The sequence below is a fragment of the Formica exsecta genome, unplaced genomic scaffold (genome assembly GCF_003651465.1).
Source record: "Formica exsecta isolate Colony F162 unplaced genomic scaffold, ASM365146v1 scaffold465, whole genome shotgun sequence".
Taxonomy (NCBI): domain Eukaryota; kingdom Metazoa; phylum Arthropoda; class Insecta; order Hymenoptera; family Formicidae; genus Formica; species Formica exsecta.
In genome coordinates, this window is record NW_021851887.1 from 608,885 (window position 1) to 632,150 (window position 23,266).

A 23,266-nucleotide genomic window follows, 5' to 3' on the forward strand; every position below is an offset into this window, starting at 1 on the left:
ACTCTTTCTCTCTCTGTCTCGAATCGTGGCAGTACACTTTAATTATATAGACTCGTGCATTTCTTCACGCGCAACTTTCATTTGGCGGAACGTTGGATTCCGCGAAGCGTTTTACTTTTCCCCCATTGATAACGGGCTAGGTTAGGCTAGAAGACATGTTATATGTTACAGAGCCTAACGCTCTGTTTAGCCAGTCGAGTTGCAACTTTCAAGGCAGCAAGCCGTAGCTGCAGTGACGGTCGTCGAGATTTCATATGTGTCACGAAACTCAAAGTATCACTCGGCGCCCAAGTGTATACAATCGATACAATTGATTGAGACCAGTGTCGTCTTCAGAAACGCTTTTTCTCGCGCATGTGCAGCATAATGAAGTTCAGGGATGATGCATGCAGTGAATAAGCGCGAAAATCTTAATATTTTTAATGCTGTTGATACATAATATAAAACATACCGCAAATCTAAAAAAAAATTTGCACTCCAATATATATTTTGATGCATATTTTTTTTAAATTAATTTTCACAGCATTTTCAAATAGTTTCCAGGAATAAAGGGTCGAAGGCGTCCTTTTTCCTACGAATTTGGTACTTCAATGAAACCGCGTTCAATGCGCATGCGTGAAGGAATGCGCCTCTTACAATGAGAACAACATTGCTTTATACGTCTCGTGAAACTCGGAATGTCATTCGGCGCGCAAGTGATGCAATCTATTGAGATGCATAATTTCGTGACAACGGAGATACAATCGGATACAAAAGTGCGACTCGCATCAGTGAAACTTCGCTGAGGACACGGCGACAAAAATTGTCCACGTGTCACGGTGTGATAATTGAACGAGATTAATCCCCAAGCGAAACATACAAGGTACAAACTGCTTAGCCAAAAATTTACATGCATATCGTATATCGAACTAAAATACGCGTAAATTCGTCGAATAGCGTGAGTATATGCGAGAATTAAAATAACGACGCAATTATGCAACCGACCTTCGGCGTCTAGTATTTAGTTTGAACGACTAACGTTTCTGACGTCACTTCATGAGTCGATTACCTACGCACGAAAAACTCTTATGATAAACTTAATTTAAAGTAAAATTGAAAATTCCCTATTATTGACATAATATTAATTAGTTAATTAGCTGTAATGAACTTGTATAAAACATATCGCGTAATTTATCAATGTTAACGCAATTTCTCAAAAACCTGCGTGCTACGAAAGCCGTGACCTCAAATTGCCGGCACGGAACCTCCTATATCTATGTCTATGACGTAATGTCCATGAAAAAATGATAACGATGGTTTAGTCATGCTTCCAAAATTAACGTTCAATCGATCAAGTTTAATCATGATTAATGATAATAAATTTAATATCATTTATGAATTTTGCTAGAAGCAGAGGAATACATATATGTACAAATTTTTACAAGCCTTATTTATTTTTAATGAATTAATTATAGTTCCAAAGAGTATAAATCTAATATTCCTCGAGCAATTTTATTTTAGAAACCTTATCAATTGCAATCGTTAACTTTTGTGATAATTGCGATAATATTATTGAAACAGGAAATATGAAGTTAATGATACAAAAAATTACAATGTTATACAATCGCACCATTAACATATACATTTAATTTGAAACCATTATTTGATACGAGATAATCATCTTATGCAATACATATACACAATATAATATTAGAATACAATAAATTTATATTAGACTTTTTTTTGTTAAACAAACTAATAACCACAAATTAAAAATATAGTTTCATTGTACAATAGTTCGTACATATAATAAGTCTGACATTTTTCTCAATTTCGTTATTATTTATCTTCAAGTCTTTAGCATTATTTTTAACTGTCACATGATAAATAATTAATATAGCTGATGTAGCATCAACAACTAAAAGCGTGCTAAATAAAAATTTATTCAAAAAATAATTATATTGTTGTAGTTATAATGCTCGTAATTTCTAGTTTATTTGTAATCATAGTAAATTAACATGAAGTTTTCTATGTTTAATCACAATCCTGCTAAATAATTATAATATAAAATTATTGGACCTAATATCTGAATTATTAAAACAACTATCTAGATATTTGCTCCAAGAAAAATATCATTGAATGATCTATGCATGTTTATTGGCAGCCCGTGATGTAGACTTTAATTGAAGCAACAGCATTTTTTTCCTTGTACATTGATCCTACTTAACCCCCTCCGATTTGATGCAATCATTAATATTGTCAATTAGGATTAAAGATTTCAATTGTATATTTGTTTACAATATTAACTAACCAATTGCATATTGAATATTACAATACATATAATCACATTCGTACGAACAATAATAAAACTCATATAATGCAAATATTTATCTCTCTTAAGCAGAGGCAAACTAATTAATTCCGATTAAGATATCTAATATTTAACAAACTATACCTATATTCTTTATATCGTATTTTTTTAACGATCTTATTATATATATATATACATACACACACACACACACACACACACACAATTTCATATCACAAATTCAATTCAACAATTTGTTTATCTGTCCTTCGCTTTCCATTGCTAATTAGTTAAGTGTTATTTAAATAGTTTTTAAGGATTCTATAACTATCTTATATGCCCATTTAAAACGTTATTTACCGCACGCAACGCAGCTTATGACGAGAGATTAAAAGACACGCTCTATGCTATAGGTAGACAAAAAGATAATTCATGCTGAGTAGATATCATAAGAGATTTTTAATCAAACGAAACCTCATATTTACGTTTCCTTCTCTCCCCCTCTTCTCTTTTCTTCTACAGACATCGTACTTGCATACAGACAAATTAAGCAGATAGAATATCTATTTCGAAAGAACATCAAACGATTTTACGATCTTTTGAAAGAACTCGATTATTCATCCATGAAAATTTCTCCTGTTTCATCGAGCGCTTTCATCTCAAGTCGTTGCGAATTAATCGTCCATCTTTCAACACTGCTTGCATCTAATATTTCCTTGAAGCTTAAATAGCCTTCAATATTTACGATTTTATTGTATTGCTTGCTCCCTCTCTCTCTCTCTCTCTCTCTCGCGCGCGCGCGCGTATGTACAATATATTTTTAATTTTAATTATATATTTTATTAGTATGATTGTTATAATTCTAATTTAAGAAAGCTACTTTTATAGAATAAATTTTTTTTTATTTTATATTTGTTTTAATAAAACTGAATATATCAAAAGATAATTTATTCAATTATAATTACATTTATTATATTATAAATATATAAATCAATATATATTTTCTGATTTTTTTATGTAGATACTGTGCAAAGTTGAAAGAAAATTTTCTCGGACTTCGATGAATTATGCCAGAATTGTCAATTGGAGCTGAATGTGAACTAATATCTTTTTATACAAAGATATATGAAGCGATTTGTTAAAAGTAGAAGAGCCAAGAAACGCTTTTCTATAATTGCAATTTTTTGAAGACTTTGCAATACATTTCAATGAAAGGAATTTATTCAATTAAATATAAAATGGTGCCTAGATGTAAATAGACGCACGGAACACACGATCCGCATTTTATGATTATTAATTAATATAAGTACAAGGGAACAGCATTAAATGTGATAGTCAACTAATTACCTTGTCAGGTCTCACAATTTAAAGTCGAATAAATACTTCTCAGAATATTTTAATATAATTCTTGTGGACTATTTGTAATAAAATGTTATAATTGTATGTGCGAGATCAAACATTGAGAGATATGAAATCATCCTCGCGCAATGTGCTTTGTTATGACACGACGTGAGTAATATTTTATGACACGTCTTTTCGAGACGGCACTAAATCTAAGTTGTTAAACGAAAAAGTTTTCCTTCTGCAACTTGTCTTCAGTTCTGTATGGAGAACACAAACGTATCTGCAATATTTCTTTAAGCCGTATCTATCTTGCCACAAAAAAAAGAATTTCTTTCATGATCTTGGCCGATTTTTTATAATCTTCTTTATTACGAACGATGCTTAAAAATTATTTTAACAAAGCTTTTTGCCGTTACATAAACAATAAATAATAAATCCTGACTATATTAAACGTTAATATTAAACAAGATTAAATAAATTATATTAAGATATTTAATACCATGCCAAGTTTATATTTGGCATTACTTTGCGTTATCGCAAAGATTTATGAGTTGAATATGATATGGTAATGGTGACGATAATACGTCTTGAATATCGAGACGATAATACGTCTTGATATCAAGACAATAAAATGCAAAGATAGCACAGAGTATCAAATACGACGACTTCGGCATTTAATGCTACACGAAATGCGGATAACACATTTTTGGCGAAGTGTCACTAAAACAATGAACAAAAAATCGTATTTCTTCGTCATGATCATTGTATCAGTCTTGATAGTCTGCTTCTACTTCTTAGCCTTTAATGGCAACTTCAAAATTCAGGACGTATTTCTCAAAACATATATAGTTCCTGAAGAAGATACGGACAAATTCATCAAGGCAGAGAAATATAGAAAAGAAGGCATAAAAACTATTCTTTTGTGGAATACGATGTTCGGTAGAAAAGACTTTTATTTCGGAGAAGGTGATATTTTTCGCAATTGTCCCATCAATAAATGCAAGATCTTTAACAAACGAGACTATTTGAATATCGAAGATTATGACGCCATCCTTTTTCACGGAAACGAACTGGATGAATATGAATTGCCATTGAAGAGGGAGATGAAACAATTTTATGTATATGTTAACTTGGAAAGTCCAGCTAATAGAGCGATACCTTACAAGTACTGCGAGGACTACTTCAATCTCACGATGACATATCGTCTCGACAGTGACATACCGTGGACTTATGACATAATAGAGGATGTAAAAAGTGGCAAATTTCTCGCACCTTCAAGGGACGTTGATTGGAGCGCTTCTCGAAATTATACAAGTAATATAGTCTCATATAACTTCGTGTACTATATCTTTTTTCATTCATTGCTATCTTGCAATAAATAAGATTTTTCTAGATTAAATATTATTTATAAATGTTGATCACAATATATAGAAATTTTATTTAGTCATTAGTTTTAAACTTTTGTATTAAAATATTTTAAAACAAAATGAATATGACCTCGAGAATATTATTCGCTTGTGATCTTTACATTCTTCATTACTTGTACATATCTTTTATTAGACGTAAACTCTAGTTTACGAAAATTTTCAATCTAAATTTACGAATATTACAATGATAAATCCTGTGATGATGTGTCTCCTCACTAAACTACATACATCGAGTACACGGGAACTAATCAGATTTTCGCAGGTGTAGAGAAAGCGGTAGACGAGATGCCGTCCGCGATATTGGACATCGTCAGGGATAAAAGCAAACTGGTAACTTGGTTTGTAAGCAATTGCTACGCCAAAAGTGGCCGGATGGAGTACGTGCAGGAGTTGTCGAAGCACATAGGCGTCGACATCTACGGCAGATGCGGTACATTTAGTTGCAACAGAAGCAGGGACTGTTTTGGCGACGTAATCGAGCCCAACTACTTTTTCTACCTGTCCTTCGAGAATTCCTTCTGCGACGATTACGTGACGGAGAAGCTGATGAACCCGCTCAGGTAATGACGCAGCTTCGGAATCGCGAGGGATCGTTATCCGCAACCAGAACGCGAAAACAAAGCTAATTTAACTGATATCTAAATGAATGAGCATTTTCCCTGATGACCTACGAGTTATCGCAAAGCAAATTAGAGAATACAAGATTGAGAGATGTAGAAATATTTTATTTTTTATAGTCTCTAGAGTCAATTCTACCAATTATTTAAATACGTCTTTTTACATATAAATAGAAGCAATTAAAAGATGTTTTCATTTAGAGAATTCGTTCTCGCAAACAAAACTTTGTCTTTTTTTAATTGTTGCCACTTCTCGAACCGTCCTTTACATTGCAAGCATTACCGATGTTCCCTTGAAAAAAAAAATTGTTGCAATAGATGTATCAATGTTTAAATGAGAAAGTGTATATATGTTATATGAGGATTTATTTTTCAAGTATTATATTATTCATATGTAATAAAGTATGTACAACCTATTCAAATCATGCATAGATCGGCTGCCGTGTTAAATATTAATGTAAATGTAACGAGCATAAAGATGATCAAAATTCCGCGATTGTTTGAAATTGAAATATTATCGGCGCGATTATAAAATCGATGCGACGAAGCGTCAATAATTGAATTAAATTTGTCAGATTTGCAAAGTAAAATGATAGCACTACATATCGCGCGTTTTTTTTTTTCATTTTTATTTATACGAGTTGCTCGAGGTAACATTCGATACACAATGCGGAACATTGGTTCGCTAATTATTAAATATGTCCGTATATTATTCAATATTACAAATAATCAAATTTTACGAGCACACATAACCGATATCTGATAAGATATCTTTCAATAGTCATATATGATCTGTCATTGTAATTTAAATCAAGAATGGATACTTATTACATGTGCAATCAAAGTCGACAAATTACAAGCGTATATATATATATTTTTTTTTATAATGTTTCAAAGATATATATCTGCAATTAATCTTTCATTTTTCAATTATTATTTGTTCATAAATTTAGTAATTTATCTAGTTTACTTTAGCAACATTTATGTTAATACTTAACTCGTATTTAAATTATATGTGAATTTGTAGATATAAATTATCCAAATTTATTAGTCGATTTAAGAAAAAATACAAATTTCAATTATTTCTCTCTTTTAAAATCACGATCTCATATGATTCTCCATAGATTATAATTATTGAATTTCATATTATAGAACTATGGAAATTTTTAATAAAGCGCAAAGATATAAATAGAAAAATACTATAATGGAAAGATATTTGATATATATATATCAAAATTTCTAATTATTATTCTTATTATTCTGTATTCATTTCTACTGAATATAGAAAACTTTTTTTTTGTATTGTTCATTTCAATTTTATTTGTTTCATTAGTTTGTTCACCGTATTTTTCTTTTTTCGTTCATAGCTTTGTAGGTGGAATGACCGAAATTGCAAGAAAATATTATCAACCAATAATAGGATTCCCTTATCAATATTCTTGCAGGTATAATATCATCCCGGTAGTTTACGGAGGCGCCAACTATAGTCAGTTCGCACCACCGAATTCCTACGTGAATGCCTTGGACTTCGAGAGTCCAAAGGAACTCGCCACGTACTTGAAATATCTCTCTCAAGATCTGCGACGATATCAAAGTTTCCTAGAATGGAAGAAATATTATCGAGTCAAAAATGCAACGAAACGGGCCGTTTGTACTCTTTGCGAGGTGTTGCATAAACAGAAAGAGCCGAAAATATATTCGCCCTTATCGGATTGGTACGCGAAAGATAAATGTCCTATTCAAACGTATTTAAATGACAATAATAAATACGCGACAAAAATTACATTAATGAATCGTAAATAGAATTAAGTCCTACAACTGGAACACAGAAATTAATAATGTGTCTATATGAAATGTTATAGAGCATCCTGGGGTCAATCAAATAATGAATTGACACGTTTATTTATTTATGTAAATAGTAATTGCTATTGTATTTTCAATCCGTAGCTATTTTGATCGTAACTTTTACATTATTGAAGAGAATCGAATCTTGATATACGAGGGTTATTCGAAAATCAACCTACGGTAGACTTGCAAAAAAAATATTTTATTATACACAAAATACATATATACACTTATGTAAATAGTTATTTATGTAAATACTATTGTATTTTCAATCCGTAGCTATTTTGATCGTAACTTTTACATTATTGAAGAGAATCGAATCTTGATATACGAGGGTTATTCGAAAATCAACCTACGGTAGACTTGCAAAAAAAATATTTTATTATACACAAAATACATATATACACTATTTTTTGACATAATCGCCATTCAAATTGAGACTCTTCTCATAGCATGGCACAAATTTTTGTATGCCCTCATCAAAGTACGGTACCGCCAAATTGGAATCTCAATCAACTCCTGCTCATCAGCTCTTCGTTGCCCTCGAATCGCTTCGTAGCAACTCTCACGCGTGCGAACAGATGAAAGTCATTCGTTGCAAGGTCCGGGTTATAGGGTCGGTGATCGAACTTCCATTGCACTACTCCAGAAGTTCCGATGAGGGTTTTTCGATCACCTTACACCGAGTGACTTTCATCTATTCACATGCATGAAAGTGTGGCTAGGAACGCAGCGATTCGAGGGCAACGAGAAGCTGATGAGCAGTGCTAGGAGTTGGCTGAGATTCCAGTTTGGCGGCACTGTACTTTGATGAGGGCATACCAAAGCTTGTGCCACGCTACGACAAGTACCTCAATTCGAATGGCGATTATGGCAGAAAATAGTGTATATATGTAAGTAACTTTTATAATAAAATGTGTTTTTTCTGTTTTTTGTTTTATTTTGCAAACCTATCATAGGTCGATTCCCGAATAGCCCTCGTATGTAAAAATATATTTTTCGAATTGAATATAATTTTATAAAAATATATCAACGTCATTCAATTCATCTTATTTGCGAAAATATGATCAATTCTCCGATTATTTGAACATTTCTAAGATTACGTAACAGAATAATTGATGATGTAACTTTGACGTCTGATTTATGCATCGATGATGGCTCATTAGACCGAGGATATGTATTAGATCGATATATTCACTACTCGCTTGATTAATCAAGATCAAAGCAGCCAAGCTCCAACGCCCTAACACTGCTATACTACAAGAGTTTGAGGGAAGCAGGTGTGCGATCACTTGATGTCCATAAAGGGAAACAGCTAACAAAGATTGCGCACGTTAATGAAATCTTATAATAAACTGAATGAAACTAATGTTGCGCATATTTGTACAAAAAAAGACTGACATTAGTCCTGATATCAAAATATCGGATTAATACAAATAAATAACAATTGTCGTATCTTTCTTAATATCATTTAATATTCCTAAACGGATAATGAATATAACATTAATATATTATAATTTATAATGCAATATTTGCCCTTTTAGATATTAATTAATAAACAAAATTAAATGCTACAGCAAATTAGAAGAAAATATGAAGTTTGCTAGCGTTATTTATTCTAATTGTTAATTTATTCCAGTTATTATAATTATCATTTATTTTATATATGTTGAAAAGACATACATGTGTCTAATAAGTACATCGAAATAGCGTAAATCTGATATTAAGGGACCATTGTGTTCGCATATTTACATATACGAATAAAAAATCAAATCTATCTATTAGCAGTCTATTATCTATTAATAGTCTATCTATTATAATCAGTCCATGCCTATTGTCTATAGTCTATGTCTATGTCAAATGTCTAGTAATATAATAGTTTGTAATTTAAAGCATAAAATTTAACTTTTCGGCCATTTTTATATTTGATATCATCTAGATATTTAGATGTAGCTTTACCTTATCAAATACTAAAATTTATATAGAACAATTTAATTATCTATATTTATTGCAAACTTTATATGCGCGTAAAAAATGTATGTTTTTCGTATTTTTCTACTGCTTCTTCTACTTTTAAACATATTCTAATTGTCTTCTTAAAAAACTGACGCACAGATTAAAATTACAAAAAAAAAAAATTAATTATTAATGTTAATAAATTAGTACAAATAGAAAATAAGTATAATGTAAAAAATTGTGAATTTTTTTATACGCTTTTATACTGCTTTTTGTACGTAAAATGTTGCTTATTTCATACATAGTGTTCAGTACAAACAAGATAGATTATCGAATCATACAAAAAGTGATCACATTTGTAATGCAAATAATGCAAATTGTTTATAATTGCTAATTTTTGTAAATGTTGAAACTAATCTACAGTTATTGTCTATAATAATAGTATTAATATTTTTTTTTTCATATATTTCTCTCGTATAATTTGGGAGAAAGAGACACTACTAATATTATTATTACAGAAAATGTCTGAATTGAGAGAAAACCTTAATTAAATCTTCATTTACTATATACCATTTTTGTAAATTGATATACACACTAAAACTCCTCGCAAACCGGAATTATAGTTTTTTAAGTTATTAATGCTGTGTGTTTGGCTTTCCCATTAATTATTTAATAGTGCTTTTTAATGTAAATAAATTGTACATGAATTATGTTACAACATATATACGTGTATAAACATATATACTTTTCCTTTTTCTGAGCTTGTGTCGCGGTCATTATTTTATTTTGCATTTTATGAAAATAAAGAATTCTATTCTGCCGTTTTACAGCAAAATTAAAGACAAATTTTAAATAGCAATTCTTGACTTATTGATCATAATGGTCATAAATATCTTGATTGTTTACTTGACACAGTATGAAAGATGGTTCGTTTGCACTCCGAAGAAGGAAAAACTTTACTGAGAAATAACGAGATTAAATAAGCTCACTTCTGCTTCTCGAGTTTCTTTTTCAAACCGTGATGAAGAAAGCTTCTATTCTCTCGTATCAGTTTCTGTCTTCATGTATAGCGCTCTATTAAATTGCAATCTATTATGTCCCATATCATTCTTATGTCATAGTTACATTGACATAAAAATATATTGTACGTTACTCTGAAGTTTTAACAGCTTTTGTTGACAGACATTTTGTATGAAACTAAATGACAAAAATCCTTGCATTATTATCAAAATTTTCAATGTTGAAATGTATTTTATATAGAAAAATATATTTTAAATAAAAAATTTGCAGATATGAAGAAATACACGTCATTTATTTTCACATCACTTCTCATTATTATTTAATATAAAAAAACATTTTAATTATTATGTGCAAATTAATACATATAGCTGTCTTATAAATTAATATTTTTCTTATGTATGATATGCATTACTTACAATGTTCATTGTGTGCACTTTTTAAATGCGAGAGAATATGACATTTTGCATATAAACTTGCGAATATCTAATTTATACATTTATATTATAAATTAAAGAGCGAAAGAGAAAATAAGAAGAGAGAGAATGTTCTTCATAAAATCAGGTCAACAAATACCTCCCGGCGAGTTATCCCAGGACTTGTGGGACTCTTAACGAAGGAAACTTTACTTCCTTTGTACGCCTCCTCTGCCCGCACGATAAGCAATCGAATCGCAATAAACTGGACCAAAAGATATTGAAGTTACCGGGGGATAGATATTACCAATAGTTGTGTTAAACTTACGATAATCACAAAAGTGCTACGTACAAATACATCGCTCGTCGCTCTCGCTAGTCGGTTACTTACTATGGCACGAGTTCGCATCGTAAAAGTACTACCTAAGTACAACTTCGAGAGCATCGAACAACCATTCTGATAGGTTATAACAACTTCAAAGTCTCTTCTCAAAGTTCATCGCGGCTGCAATTTCTTGTCACAAGTGCCGTAAGCTCGTAGTCTCTTTCCCCCTTTCTCTCTCTTTCTCTCTCTCGCGCGCACACGCCATATATTTATTGAAAGTATGATGATCTTTATCGGATCACGTTAGTGGTACAACGATCGAACTTTGCCCGAGTCAGAGATTGAAACCGATAGAATTTTGGTGTAAATTCAAAGTTCAATGCTTACAGAATGATTTGTACATTTATTCGTGGCGATAAAAATCCGACACGCTCAATGTAAGATACATTTTTCGATATTAATTATAACATCCAAACACATGACAAAATTATATAATATAGCGATTTTAATATCTCGTTTACGCGATTTACGTATGTATTAGAAATCACAAGGAGATGATTATTTCATTTTCTCTCCTCTTGTGATGCGCACAATAGTAGTGATTGATTGATTATATGCAAACTTCGCCGCTTGTAATGCACATCGTACGGCTATTATACGCGCGGCGTAATATCTGAATGGGAAAATAGGAATGGCATATTAGTTATGTCGGGCCATAAAGTATGCATCAATGATCAAACATATAGAATAATTACAGAAATGTTGTTTGATGTCCGATATTTCGCTTATTAAAAGCTTTGGAGCAAGCTGCGCGAAATGCAGACTAAAAAACAGGATTCGAATTCGATATTGACATATACGGTTTTGCATACAATAAGTGCACAAAATATCAAATCCTGTTTCTCATCGTATATTTCTGGTCTTCTTCTAAAATAATCGTCTTTATTATATAAACGAACTTATCTTTTCAATTCACCGCGACACGCAAATATATGGATTATTATACTTCCTGTCATCATATATGTTTCTTCATATCCGTTAGTTCGAGAACAATATGATAAGATAATACATATCTCTCAATACAGATAGACATTTTAATTATTCGGTGGATATTATAGTTTCTCACATTTCGAATCATGTGCATTAAAAAATTTTTCTTTCCTCCTATCATTTTCGCAAATAATCTGTTTGCTCAGAGATATTGTTATATTTTCATTTGTACTAATGAGGTTTTTAAATTTTTATAAATACCACGAATTTATAAACATAAAATCATCAATTTGTAATAAAAAAATTCAGCCAATAGAATATTAATGCATAATCTGAATCTTGCTTTGTCATTTGGAATGAAAAGTATGTAAATGGAAAAAGTATTATAAATGAGCATCGGATAATTATTATACAAATCTCGGATGCGACCATCAAATTTATTTACGTCAATATGTTACGGGATAAAATGGTAGCAATTAAGTGATGCAGCCGCAATAATTATGGATTGTGTTCACTTTATGCAACTCACTCGTATATAACGTAATTAGAATATAACGGCAAAAAGAGAGCAAAAAGCGGTGCATCATTGATTAATGACGGCTGTTCGATCGTGTTAATATTTTCAAATTATTGAGAAAAGACAATACATCATCACGTGTATTGCGATTTAATCATGCATCTATAGCATAACATCATTGCTTCCCAAATGCATTTGATGGTGTTAATATCACTCATCATTAATATTCAATCCTAGGATATTCGACAGATGCGAATGTTATCATGAATCTTAATTCGATTTCATGACCACGGCCTTAATTTGTTTGTCTACACTTCATATCAAAACTAAAAATTTGATATTGAATCCTCTCACATTGATCCAACATTAAAATGATGCAACCGATAAATCTGAAATTAATCGAAAAACTTGTCGATCTCTTACGTGTTTTAAATAAAAAAGAAGCAAAACTTCGTGTAATCAATTTGACAAAGAGGACAAACATCCAAATATTGTTTACCTAGCAATTTAGGCACATTGAACGATAAAAATACTCACGGACGAATCGTTTTCACGAGCAAAACTTGTGTTTCCGATTTCTTATGACGAGGAAATTCTGTCGCGCAATTCCCAGCAAAGTGTTAAGGCCACGAGAGATAAATACGGAAGTTGAAAGCGGGAGAGCAGCGACTCGAACCGAGCCGGATGGATATAAAAAGAAATTACTGGTCTCTCAGACGCACTTGGATCTCCAAACGGTACCAGCGCTCTCGCGCTTCCTTTCTCTTCCCTCCCTCATCCCCCATCCTTCGTCCTTAGTTCCACAAGCTAGCTTCCCTTCTTGCGCGATATTCTCTCGCCATTTCTCCGTATCCATTTTCTTCTTTATTAGCTGCGCGAAATGCAGACTAAAAAACAGGATTCGAATTCGATATTGACATATACGGTTTTGCATACACAATACCTGCACAAAATATCAAATCCTGTTTCTCATCGTATATTTCCGGTCTTCTTCTAAAATAATCGTCTTTATTATATAGACGAACTTATCTTTCCAATTCACCGCGACACGCAAATATATGGATTATTATACTTCCTGTCATCATATATGTTTCTTCATATCCGTTAGTTCGAGAACAATATGATAAGATAATACATATCTCTCAATACAGATAGACATTTTAATTATTCGGTGGATATTATAGTTTCTCACATTTCGAATCATGTGCATTAAAAAATTTTTCTTTCCTCCTATCATTTTCGCAAATAATCTGTTTGCTCAGAGATATTGTTATATTTTCATTTGTACTAATGAGGTTTTTAAATTTTTATAAATACCACGAATTTATAAACATAAAATCATCAATTTGTAATAAAAAAATTCAGCCAATAGAATATTAATGCATAATCTGAATCTTGCTTTGTCATTTGGAATGAAAAGTATGTAAATGGAAAAAGTATTATAAATGAGCATCGGATAATTATTATACAAATCTCGGATGCGACCATCAAATTTATTTACGTCAATATGTTACGGGATAAAATGGTAGCAATTAAGTGATGCAGCCGCAATAATTATGGATTGTGTTCACTTTATGCAACTCACTCGTATATAACGTAATTAGAATATAACGGCAAAAAGAGAGCAAAAAGCGGTGCATCATTGATTAATGACGGCTGTTCGATCGTGTTAATATTTTCAAATTATTGAGAAAAGACAATACATCATCACGTGTATTGCGATTTAATCATGCATCTATAGCATAACATCATTGCTTCCCAAATGCATTTGATGGTGTTAATATCACTCATCATTAATATTCAATCCTAGGATATTCGACAGATGCGAATGTTATCATGAATCTTAATTCGATTTCATGACCACGGCCTTAATTTGTTTGTCTACACTTCATATCAAAACTAAAAATTTGATATTGAATCCTCTCACATTGATCCAACATTAAAATGATGCAACCGATAAATCTGAAATTAATCGAAAAACTTGTCGATCTCTTACGTGTTTTAAATAAAAAAGAAGCAAAACTTCGTGTAATCAATTTGACAAAGAGGACAAACATCCAAATATTGTTTACCTAGCAATTTAGGCACATTGAACGATAAAAATACTCACGGACGAATCGTTTTCACGAGCAAAACTTGTGTTTCCGATTTCTTATGACGAGGAAATTCTGTCGCGCAATTCCCAGCAAAGTGTTAAGGCCACGAGAGATAAATACGGAAGTTGAAAGCGGGAGAGCAGCGACTCGAACCGAGCCGGATGGATATAAAAAGAAATTACTGGTCTCTCAGACGCACTTGGATCTCCAAACGGTACCAGCGCTCTCGCGCTTCCTTTCTCTTCCCTCCCTCATCCCCCATCCTTCGTCCTTAGTTCCACAAGCTAGCTTCCCTTCTTGCGCGATATTCTCTCGCCATTTCTCCGTATCCATTTTCTTCTTTATTCCAAATTTTATCTTCGACCTTTTCCTTCTTTTCCCCAAGACTACTCGGGCTATTTCCCGATTCCGCTGCTCCACACTCGTAACCTGAATTATAGATGTCCTTCACAGTCTACCCTGCCTCCGTTTCCGGTCCAGAGTAGGATAGCATGCTTGAGAAATTATTTGCATATATGAGTGAGAACGGAAATACTCCCGGAAAATTAGACTTTTTGCTATAATCTAAAGTATTCATAGGATTCGAATGTAATTATTTGAAGCAGCGTCGTATCTATATCTTGTACATCACTCGAATATTCCATTTTATTAGTATGCCAAAATTTTCTTTGATATTTCCATAACAAGCCAGCTTTCATCCGATTTCCTTTTCGCTGCGCCAGCTAAACGAAGACGCGAGATAAAATTCAACGATAAGAACGAAATCTCTCTTATGCACTTCTCCCGTAATAATCCCGACATACACCGGAGAATTGATTCAAATTAAACAGGAATAGAAATGCACGTCCGTTGCAATTAATCATATTATTAAGCCTGGTCGGATTGCAACCAGCACGCGTTGTTGTTTCACGAATATTCGAGCCTAACGATAACGATATAAACGCATAATAGCTCTCCCATGATGCAAACACGTGTCATGTTCGAATTTATTTCTCAGAATGTAAATTGATTTGCTATACCTCCGCACGCACTGCTAGCATTGCATAATTATCTCTTCGTTGTATTATGTGAGATAATTTATTGCCTTTGGATTCTGGACGCAATACCCATAATATTGTTAGAGATATACAGAATAAACATTAAATTTACAATATACATCGATAAGTATATATGAGAATCGGTATTCGCGCTCTAAAACGAACAAGCAAATACGGAATACGTTAAAGTTAGCGAAGTGTATCGTAAGAGAATATTATTGTATCGTTAATATTACGTCGCAAACTGTGTAGATAAACCGCAGCGTCTTTGCTCACGCATTACGCGTCACGCATGAAGGCACGCGGCAGTAAACTTTATAAATTCAGTGCACAACTCCCTCGCGCGCGGCGCGTTGTCTGTTGTGTGTGTCCCGAAGTTGTATATCACGCTGAATATTTTGGGCAAATTGATATTTATAGTCCCCACGTGCGTTAGTTCCGAATTGAATTTGCGCATAAATGCTGAAAATACGCGGTTCCCCACGCGTTTCCAATCTCGCGTAAGCGGCGCAGCTGCACGCGCATTCGCATACGTCAGATTTTATTTTGACGGAGTCTAAACATACTTCGTATTTATACACATATGCGCACGGATATGTTACCGCATTATCTCGTATAGTACTACTTAATAAAAAAATAATTTTAATGAAACTGATACACAAAATAAACATCGAGCTGTCAAGTATGATTATCTTTTTACATTACATTAGTGACAGAAAAACTAAAAAAATAATATATCTTTATAATAAGTTTTAATATATTTACGTTAATTTAATAATTAAAAATTTTAAAAATTTTAAATTATAATTGCAGAAATAAAAATATGTGTATAAAAAATTCAGAATTAAATTATTTAAAATATTCAAAAATGCTACTAGCATATATCTTTTTTCTCAATTAATTTCTGACGCAACATTAACGGCTCACTTTATAATAATAATATGACAAGATTTTAAAGTTTGACTTGCAAGATGGTTTCTTAATAGATATTTTGTGATAAAGAATAAATTGGTGGAATTGTGAAAGATGAAGGGAGAAGAGAATGGCAGTGAGCCGTTGACGACGCGTCCTCGCACATTTGCGAAATTGCCAGTAGCAGCAGCTTTCGAGGATACGACGTGTCTGCATCCCGACGACGTGCGCGTCCTACGAGTTGCATCTGCAACAGATAGGAGACACTTTAACCGATACGTTGCGCCAAGTCGCTGACATCTCGGGGATCGATCCGTTCCTTTGAAAGTGTTATTTGCGTTTGCGACATAGAAGTGCGACGAAAGTAGAAATCTGTACTTGATATTTATGCGATGAAATGTAAAACAAAATTCTTCGAAATAACGTTAATTACATTACGCAAAACTTTACTTCGTCATTTTAAGAATAGATGACTTTAGAGACTAGAGGATTATTCTTGTGATTACTTCATATTAGCAATTATCATTGTAATCAAGATTAATGAAAATTGTGTAATATGTTATGTGCAATTAGATTTTAGTAAATAAATAAATGGAAATAGAGAGAGAGAGAGAGACAGAGAATTGCATTTGGTAATAGCAATCGTTCCACAATACTCCCAATAATTTCATTGCATTTCCAAGTTTATAGATTTAGCATTGTGTTTATTAATGGTAGCATGGTTATTAATAGTAGCGCGTCCTACTGTACTTTAGAGATGTTATATATCTTGGCATGCATATTGAATAAACGTCTTCCATGATCAAAACTCACAAAGTACTTGTATTACATGATGTATATTTACATTGAATAACTAACGACATGATAAGTTGTTAAATATTTATATGAAGTATCTTGTATTGTTTATAATTTCTGTGCTACATATAAAAATTTCTGCAGAATACGATATCAAAACATAAAATATATTTTTATATCATATTTTCGAATATTAAATACATTTCATATAATTTAATCTATATCAGAACAGATAATTTAACAATTGGATTCATCGCTTATTATAAAAGACAAAACGTCTTAGTAATGCAAAAAATTCTTAATTTTTTTATTATACATATTTTCTGTAAAAAATGTTACGTACATATAGCAAAAATAAAATCCTTTTTTTTTTTGTTAGAAAAAGATTTTTTTAAATATAATATGAAAAGAAAAATCAGCGCTTATTTTCTCTTCCTGATATAAAATTAATTATTAGTTTGATCAATTATCATAATCGCAATATACTTCTTAAATACAATAATATGCCATATTATAACAAGTATTCCAAGATACATCACACAATACCGTAGTCAATCGCCGAGAATAGTCGATAAATTATTCGAACAAACTTGAGCGAACGGTCGAGGAATCGAGTGGGCCTCGCGTAAATTTCGCGGGGAATGTTCATATACGAATTTCAAAACGTATGTTCGGTTTATCAGCGGTAACTTTGGCCCCTTCATATCTCGCCAATAATTTCCCGCTGAGCGCAAAGCTGGTGTCGCTCTTTCCACCATCCCTCCGGGGGCCGTTCGGACCGACTCGCCCCTCATCCCTTCCAGGAGATTCTTTACCGCTCTTTCCCGCGGTGCCGTGAGACGTACCGAGGACCCGGGAGAATTTATCCGACAGATAAAAATGTCTCTTGGAGTTTATATAGGGAGAGAGAGAGAGAGCGCGGGGAGATTTCAATAAAACCCTCGATTGTAAAGTACAGATAGAGGGAGGCTGTCCGGATGTTACACGGGTCAGTGAAGTTCAGTCGGTACCGTTTCTCCCAGCTCGTTCACCTCCAATGACTGCATACCTCAAGAGAAAACTCCCTTTGCGACGATATCGATAGCAAAGTGTAGTCTTATCTGCTCATCTCGCACGTCTATGTGATATAATTTTTCTGATTGCTTTTTTTATCGTTTTTTATATAAAAATCGTGATGTATTTTTTAATAAGATTAAAATTTGAATCAATGTATAAATCTATAAATCTATATGATACATATTACGAATCTCTCGGCATTTCCCTGATTTTTAATAATTATGATTCAGATGATTAAAATTGATTGACTTAATCAAATGAATAGATACGGATTGTGGTAATTTTATGAACACGTTCAAAATTATAAATACAATGGACATAAATTGTGTGTAAAAGCAAACGGTCGATTCAACGAATTAAAAATGAAATAACTATTTTTCATTTCATATTTCCATTTCTTGTCTAATTTAGAAAAGCTGGATATTATCCGCGATTAAAATATATTCGCGATTTGATTTATATATTTATATATATATAATATATACACATACAAGCGTGATTTTCGTACACGTGAGTGCACACGTGTCCGCATACACGCGTAGAAGGCGGTCGAGCACGAAGCGGGTAATTAGTGCAATGCGTCCGTGCAGTCTCACGCGGGATTAATTACGTAAGCTCGGATGCGTGTGTGTAATTCCACATTCACAAGCGTCACTGCTGCATACGCTTTCGAATATCGGGCGACTCGAACCCATACTCTCTCACCCATACATGGGGTTCGGTAGACTACGTGAGATCACATGCAGATGTAGATCCGCTCGTCGTTGTATACGCGTCTTCCTAAGACGGATCTCCCTCCCCCTTCAGCCCGTATCAGATTACGCATTGAAGATTGAAAATTGAAGATTAAAGTTTGAAATTTGACTAATCAGAACAACAGAGGCTAAAATTTCTTTCTCCTAATTGATCAAATATCGATCTTCGATCTTCAATCAATGCGTAGCGGGCCTTCGGGCGTAATACAATATTTCCTCATTAGCAAAAAGATGACTCGGGATCGCTTTCTCTATTATAATAAAAGACTTGTTTACTTCCTAGAAAAACTATCTTCCGGGATTGAACAGGCATCCGGTCAAATAACCAGATAAGACTCATTGTCAGACAAAACTCGCTCGCTTGAAAAATAAAAAAAAATGACTCTCTTTTTCATGATAAAGCGAAAGATCTGTTCGTTAAATATTGTGCCGATATTCGCGGTCATGAATAGCTATGACTGTATTGGTAAGCTGGATTAGCACTTTACGGCACGATTTATAGAGCATTAAACCAACTGGCGCGACTGTGAGCAACCACTTCGGATCGTCAGTTCGTTCCAGACTTTTTCGCGTGTGTATATGCGATGGTACACGTGCAGAAATACGTACGCGTGCCCGCGGGAAACTCAATCCGGGCAGCTATGTTTCTCTCTGGGAAAAGGCATCCCGTCACGCATCGCTCTTTTACTGATAAACATCAACCGTAATTTGACGTCGCTTGATGCTCGTCGATTCAGACGTCTTTCATGAACAAATCGATACATGGCAGCCGCAATTTAAAAAAAGATTTAAACAATTTAAAGAAAGAAAAGAGTACGCGACAGAACAATCTGTAATTCTTCATTCACGGATAAATAATTGCGCAAAATTGCACAAAATAATTGCACAAAATAATTGCACAAAATTTGTTCTGAATTTTCTTCAAACATTATAAAATAAGTTTATTATTATCACGTAACTATTCTCTTTATCAATATTATTGTATTATAAATGATTGATTGGCATTGATAATTAATTAATCTCGAGATTAATTATTTAAACAATCATAACACAACTATATTATTTAAAATATTTTTACTCTTTTTGCAAGAATATTATGTACCTATTATCAAATTTACACATATATCAGACCGTATTATCATCGGTCGATTTATCCTCGAATGTATAGTTTACTCTGGCGAAGCACAGACATATCCTTCAATCCGCCGCAATCACGAAGGATTTCCAGTTATGATAGCTTCGAGCGTGCGCGAGAGTGTTATCAATAGAAAAGCTCTCTCTCTCTCTCTCTCAATCTCTCCCTCCCTTCCTCCATCTCTTCCTCAGTATCAATTTTAGTATCTACTAGAAATTCACGGACGTCGCGTGCAAGCGAGGACGCAGTCGATCGTCTGCGATCTCTTCGGAAAGTCTTCGAGGCTGAGCTCGCGCTGTATTTCTTCTGGGCGACTTAAGGATTTGGCGCTCTTATTCATCTAGCAATCTCAATCGGCTCGTATTTGGCCGGATACGTAAGGTTCAGTACGTTTTTACGATAGCCGGAAAGATTCGGGGTCTCTTATACTTATTCGACGATCCTTATCGATCCTTATCCCCCTTCTTTTTACGATGCGTTCGTCCTTTTCGGCATATCAGCTCATCATTACTACGTCGACGACTCTGCGGTAGATTAAAATTTTATATTTTCGTTTTTATATTTCGTCGGAGGTAGGAAATCGGTTATTACACATGGAAGAAAGTCGCTAAAAGACTTTTTACGACAAACGCAGAAAAATTTTATTTTATAATAAAAAAAAAATATATCCCACCAAGATATATCACGAATATTCCGTACATCATCTTCAAATATTATTACGTCTTTTATACAGTTTATAATTCAGTCATTGTTAGCAAACAACTATAACTCATCACATCTCAAAAGTTGTTTGATCATTTGAAAGTTTAGAACAATTTTGTTTTTTAATAATATTTGTACAAAGCACAAATTGTACCGGTATCTCAAGTAGGATTACAGTCTCGGATATAATAGTTAAAACTTTCAGAACATAACGACTGTTATCGCACCGTTAGCAGAAATTTCGGCGTTCCTTCAGACTCTAAGAGAACGTCAGTCGCGTTAATCAAATTTCCGGCCAACTGAACTCTGTCTGAAGAATTTATCTCTCACAGAGACGGGCAGAAATAGATCATAATAACCGATCCGCCATTTCCAATATACTAATTATCCAAATAATGAGAACTTCTTGTCATTTCACTGAAGTGTAATAATGAAAAAGTCGCTGTGTAATAATAATGAAATTCGATGCGTTATTCAATGTGTATCTCAATAAATAAGATTCCAGCCAAATATTTATAAATACGTATAATCAATCCTGTAATATTTTTGCGATATATTTGTTTTAAGAAGACATGACATTAATTGCAAATATTTCAGGCTCTACTGATTTGAATAAAAATATTGCCTCGCGTACATTTTATGTATAGAAATTTAAAAATCAATGTGTTAATGTGATATATCTCCTTCATATTGAATATAAAATAAGTTGCCATAATGATAGCGTTAATATTAAGCGTAAAAGAATGTAGAATGTGAGATAAGATGTATTTTACCCCGATATTACGTTTCGCTTATCGATCTGTAAAGCGAATTTAGCTCGAGAGACACGTATCCTTATCGCCGGTCAGGTACGAGGATTGTATTTCGATGTACGTGACATATGTAACGAGAATTGACTTTTCTGTCTTTTACTATGGATGCGATGCAAGCAATGATGAGTTGCCTAGAAAGACAATGTGACTGCATTGCTTTCGCGTCACACTTGCGAAAAGATTGATATTACTTCATCGAAATAGAAACGAATCTCTAGCACGCGTTTGAATTCGAAATTTTGAAAAGCAATAAATATATATAAATACATTATATATTAAAAATAAAATACAATAAAATCAATTCTCATTTCTTAGTTTCTAAACAATTTATTTGTTAAAAAAAAAAAAAAAAATTGTTAAAATTTGTTTTTCCCTGTAGTGAGACCAAATGCTTGTATTCAGTAGGAATAAAATTTAACGTAATAAACAATAGTGTCTGATAACAAAATCAATAACAAGCAATATCAATCAACAGATACATATTGGATATAATTGCATCCATAAATAATATCAGAAGCTTTGCGTGTAGCAACGATAGAATTATTTATAAAATATATTTTCGCTGATGCAATAAACGTATAGAAAAATCTGTCGACTGAAATCAAATTAACTGCACAGATGTATCCAAAAATATAAAAATGTCGAATTTATCTGCTTCTAAATAAATTACTCGACTTTAAAATTTTTAACGAAACATCGTTTTGTCGGAATTACTAAAATCGATTACGAATATTTAACGCGTTGCAATTTTTAAACTTTCCGGTAAATTGTTATATAATGATCAATTTTTAAGATTTATAAAAAGCATCTGTGTGTTCGCTAACCTCCAACTTCGGCAACGTATTTATGTCGACAGTTGCAAGACGTAAGATAGCGATAGGCGACTCGGACCATCGAGGCACGCTCGTCTAGGACGGAGAGAAACGTACGGGAAAGAGAGACGGCGAAGGGAAGAGGGTGTGAGAGGAATGTTTCAGACTCCATTACTTGAATTGGAGTGGGAATACCCTGGGTGGTCCCTAAACACCCCCTCATATTTCGGACAAACGTTCGCGCCCATCGACCAACCTAGCAAGCAGTCCTTGCAAGAGTACGGTTGCTGCTTTCACTCCTGCGTGTATATATAAGTGTATATATAAGGTCACTTTAAATATAAATTCACAAAATTTAATTCCATGAAAATCAAATAACATATTATACGAAATTTATATATATATATATA

At 33.0% G+C, this 23,266-nt stretch overlaps 3 protein-coding genes across 10 annotated transcripts in view; 2 read left to right on the forward strand and 1 right to left on the reverse strand.

The window, feature by feature from the left end:
- Positions 1-23,266, forward strand: part of LOC115241062 (UDP-glucuronosyltransferase 2B31-like) — a 403,584-nt gene that overhangs the window by 178,243 nt on the left and 202,075 nt on the right. The window lies entirely within an intron of this gene.
- LOC115241064 (lachesin-like) overlaps positions 1-23,266 on the reverse strand; it is a 293,937-nt gene that overhangs the window by 103,785 nt on the left and 166,886 nt on the right. The gene's annotated exons all lie outside the window — the stretch shown is intronic.
- LOC115241066 (alpha-(1,3)-fucosyltransferase C-like) lies at positions 7-7,743 on the forward strand. Its single transcript, XM_029816606.1, has 4 exons — positions 7-862; positions 3,312-4,948; positions 5,324-5,621; positions 7,124-7,743. The coding sequence occupies exons 2-4, from the start codon at positions 4,312-4,314 to the stop codon at positions 7,479-7,481; spliced, it is 1,293 nt and encodes a 430-aa protein (XP_029672466.1). The 5' UTR covers positions 7-862; positions 3,312-4,311; the 3' UTR covers positions 7,482-7,743.